Source organism: Capsicum annuum, chromosome 3 (genome assembly GCF_002878395.1).
Source record: "Capsicum annuum cultivar UCD-10X-F1 chromosome 3, UCD10Xv1.1, whole genome shotgun sequence".
Lineage (NCBI taxonomy): Eukaryota > Viridiplantae > Streptophyta > Magnoliopsida > Solanales > Solanaceae > Capsicum > Capsicum annuum.
This window is the reverse complement of record NC_061113.1, coordinates 239,836,539-239,840,680: the sequence shown is the minus strand read 5'-3', so window position 1 is coordinate 239,840,680 and position 4,142 is coordinate 239,836,539. Positions and strand designations below refer to the sequence as shown.

General features: G+C 39.4%; 1 protein-coding gene across 1 annotated transcript; it reads right to left on the bottom strand.

Moving 5' to 3' along the window:
* Positions 1 to 18: 18 nt before the first annotated feature.
* LOC107862831 (vacuolar protein sorting-associated protein 8 homolog) lies at positions 19 to 4,140 on the bottom strand. Its single transcript, XM_047408711.1, has 8 exons — positions 3,877 to 4,140; positions 3,248 to 3,562; positions 2,778 to 2,936; positions 2,523 to 2,643; positions 2,298 to 2,458; positions 1,322 to 1,955; positions 424 to 488; positions 19 to 267 (listed from the first exon to the last, which is right to left on the bottom strand). Exons 1-8 carry the CDS (start codon positions 4,138 to 4,140, stop codon positions 94 to 96), a joined length of 1,893 nt encoding a protein of 630 aa, XP_047264667.1. The 3' UTR covers positions 19 to 93.
* Between the last annotated feature and the right edge of the window lie 2 nt (positions 4,141 to 4,142).

Below are 4,142 nucleotides of genomic sequence, written 5' to 3'. Positions count from 1 at the left end.
AAAATATCCAAATCAAGCCTATAGCGGAAGCTTTATTTCATTCATGCAACTTTCTCCTGTTTGAGGACAACAGTCCTTTGCACTCATGTCTTATTAATGAGAACCTTCAGGTGTGGCCGTAAAACAGTAATCATAAATTTTAACATATAAAACGTGCAGCAATACCTGATTGAAATCCAGGGATAACATGTCCATGTGGAGAACACACTGTTCAACGCGCCGTAACCAACCTTTAGTGCTATAGTGCTCCACTAGTGCTTGCATTATCTTTAGCAATAATGGATAACAGTAGATTAGCATCCATAGAATCTGCTTTTATACATGAATAACAAAGCAAGTGCCTAATAGTGACACGGTAAAGTAATATGAGGCATAAAAACCCCTCAATTAAAAACATGTCACAAACCAAAACCATAGATATACCTCAGGTGGTAAAGATCCTAGCATGTCTTTCAATATATATGGCTCCAGAAGCTCCAAAAATGTATCTGTACAAATAATTTAGCCCGACTTTTAATTTCAATGCAATATAACCTGTTGAAAATTGGAGTAAATGAGAACAGAAAAAGCCCAAAATTCCACAGGAGGAACTGTGGAACACAAACAAAATTAAAATATTAATTAACAGTCTGCTAAACATTTCTACTCTATTCGCTTTTTTGATAACAAAGGTATCCAGGCCAGCTTAACACACCTCCACTAATCTACTGGGTACCGCTACCTCCCACCAGCATGGGAACCACTAACGTTGCAAGTTAAGTCTTAGAAAGATGAGAAGAATTTACTTATTGTCACCTCTGTTAGAATTTGAACTCCAAGATTGTCAGTGCAGCGACTACTAGGCCAATCCCTTGGGAGCTCCATAAGACATCAGTTTTTACAATTGTTCTTATCTTCATATAACTAGTTTCTAGACTTTCTTTGATACGGCAAAAAGACGGATATTGAAGGTTTTCTAACACATCGGATAAGTCAGTTACTGCAGAAATTGAGTTCCAAAGGTTAGTGCGAGAGAGGAGGGGACTTGGGGAAGGAAAAAGTTACCAAACAAACCTGAAATAATTATTTATTCAAACTATGCTTTTCTCATTTTCGATTCAAACTCTGGTTAATAATATGTGCATCCCATTATCTTCAATTCCTCATAAACTGTTCACCTAGTTAATTCACTATGCTACTTGGAGGCACTCAGTAATATATTATAGTTTTGTAAAAGCAGTTTTGTTTTTCATCAAGGAGGTACCAGACATAGAAATAAGCCCCAAATAGTTGACATGGGACATAATGCAGGAAGTTGAAGTATAAACATATTGCACCATACCCTTGTGATTCACAGCAACATACTTTGGAAAAATTTCATCAAAGAGAACATCAAGTCTCTTGATATGAAGACAGAATTCAACGGAAACACCACCAACCAGAGTGTACTGCTCCTTAATATCAGGATTCACAAAGTTACCATCATACTTCAATTCATTCGATTGGCCTGACGGCCCAAGTTGGTTGCCAGATGTCACTGCTATGTAGGAGAATACCTCATCTACATATGAAAACAGCAGTTGTACAAGATATGGCATAAGAGTCTTCTGCGCATCATCCAAGTTCTTTGGAAGGTCAATGACTGCATGTGCCTGACCATCATAAAGAGACATTGCCATGTTCAGTGCACTCATCCAGTCACCTGCTTTATGTAAAACTTCTATTCGTTCCTTCCAGGAAAGAAGGCGTGAAACAACAAGCTGGGATGGCCGAAGTATGTACAAAGTTGCCCCCCTAACACCTACACAGTTGTGATGAGCTTTCTCAGGATTTCCAAAGACATTGCTGAAGTAGGAATGGTATGACATGAGATCCTCTCCACAAGATCCATCCATGGCGAAACTTCTCTGGTGGATCAAATTCCCATCTTTCGAAAACAAACAAAGCTGTCCAGTTGCTGTGAAAATTACCAAAATCTGGACAAGTAAAAGACCTTAGTAATTTTTGTATTTTTGTCCTAAACTAAATGCAAGTATTCTACATTATTTTTAAAAAAAGGGCAGCCCGGTGCACTAAAGCTCCCGCTATGCGCTATGCACCACAGGGGTGTATTGTACGCAGCCTTACCTTGCAATTCTGCCAGAGGCTGTTTCCAAGACAAACCCATGACCTGCTAGTCACATGGCAGCAACTTTACCAGTTACTCCAAGGCTCCCCCAAAACCACCCCCACCCCCACCCCCAAATGCAAGTATTCCACATATTGCAGATAAATGATGAGAAAACTAAGCTCCTAATAGCACCAAGAAATTTATGTACCTGTTCATCCAACCATGCCAGCCCAACTGCTGAGCTATCCGTAGTCCATCTCCAACAAACTTTTAGCTCAGATTTCACCAGCTTTGCAACTTGAACTCTTCGATCCCAAGCAATAGCAAGCAGAGAAACTTTTTCTAATGTTTCAGTGGACATACTTTCTGCTGCAACAAAAACAATCTTAGCAAGCCAAAATGCAACATATCCACAGGCAAATATCATACATACCAAAACTGAAAGAAATATGTGATTCCATACATTTCCAAGCAGCATAGGGCATTGAACCCTCCCTAACACCATCAGGACGTGGAATTTTAGCATAAACTTTAAATGTGGGGCTAAATTTTGCCTGCAAAAGACAGTGAAACAGAAGTCTTAAACCAAGAATCTGGAATGAAGGTTAACTGATCATATACAAGGAGTTTTGGTTTGGGGAGTTTGTGAAATCCTTCCAGGGCAATGAATGTTCTAAAAACTTCATACCACTAGAGCAGATTGGTGAGTGCCAAGTATGACCACACCTTCCTCAATCAAAGAAGGGCCGCCTCCCTCTTGAGAAGCCACTGTAGCACCTCCATAACTTTCACCAGATATTAGTGGCACAGCACATAATGTAGTGCTGTTGCTTTCATTTAGCAGTTCCTGTTAAAATGTAAACAAATATTATTCAACCTAGAGATGCATGTATAAAAAAGGGCAGCCCGGTGCACTAAAGCTACCGCTATGCGCGATGTCCGAGGAAGGGCCCCACCACAAGGGTGTATAGTACGCAACCTCACCTTGCATTTCTGCCAGAGGCTGTTTCCAAGGCTTGAACCCGTGACCTCCTGGTCACATGGCAGCAACTTTACCAGTTACTCCAAGGCTCCCCTTCTAGAGATGCATGTATATTCATGTCAATTTTTGGGAAGAATATTCATGTCAATTGAGAAGCATAAAAAGGATATATTTACCTGGGACTTTGAAAGGGAGATTGTTTTGAACAAGGAATACACTGCAAACCGGTCTAAGTTAACTACACCTTTAGTATCACCACTTAGCACAGTAAAAAACTGTCGAGTAACTTGAGAATCTTGCCCTAAATATAAAAGATGCACAACTGGAGCTTTATGTTCAGTGACAACTTTAAGCACAGAGGCCTTTTGCACATCCCATACAGTATAATGCCCATCCCCATATCCTGCAAAGAGCATATCCCCTTGCAGATTAAAGCTCAAGCAAGTTACAGGGACATGAGATCTATCTCCTGGTGATCCAAATATCAACATCTGAAATATATACACATTTCTGCCATCAGAAAGTAAATATATTTAATAATTCAGTCGAATCTAAAGTTTAATGCAAGTAACAAGAAAATATACATAATACAGATATAGAGATTCTACAATGAGCAATGAGCAATTTCCTTTTCAAAAGTGATTATACGAGAAGATATTTCTTAAATTGCAATCATTTATGTTCAAAGAGGAGAGAATGAATAATACTTTTTTGAATATAACAATACTTTTTGTTGAAATCCAATTCACAATGTGGTCAATTACTGTAATAAAGTACCAGTGCACAAAGCTAATTAGCACAAAACCTTAGCATCCATGTTATCAGCATGATGTGGAGAGTATCTGCTTGGCATCACAAGAATTGATCCTTTGGACATCCCCACAGCAATGTAATTGAGGTGAACTGCGAGGACCTGTGAAGATCCATGCTTATGCCTGAAAGCTTGAGATAAAAGGGTTTGGGTGATGGTATTGTTGTCATCTACATCAAAGTAACCCAAGACATTAGAACTCCTATGAACTCCATCAAGCCTCATTGGTTGAGCAGAAGCACCCTCTTCCAAGTGCATAG

What these genes read in the sequence shown, in the direction of transcription:
- LOC107862831 (XM_047408711.1), bottom strand. Translation starts at nt 4,140, where the DNA reads ATGCACTTGGAAGAGGGTGCTTCTGCTCAACCAATGAGGCTTGATGGA. An exon ending in TCTCCCTTTCAAAGTCCCAG is followed by an intron (nt 2,937 to 3,247) that starts GTAAATATATCC and finishes ACATTTTAACAG; the next exon opens with GAACTGCTAAATGAAAGCAA. An exon ending in CTCACCAATCTGCTCTAGTG is followed by an intron (nt 2,644 to 2,777) that starts GTATGAAGTTTT and finishes TGTCTTTTGCAG; the next exon opens with GCAAAATTTAGCCCCACATT.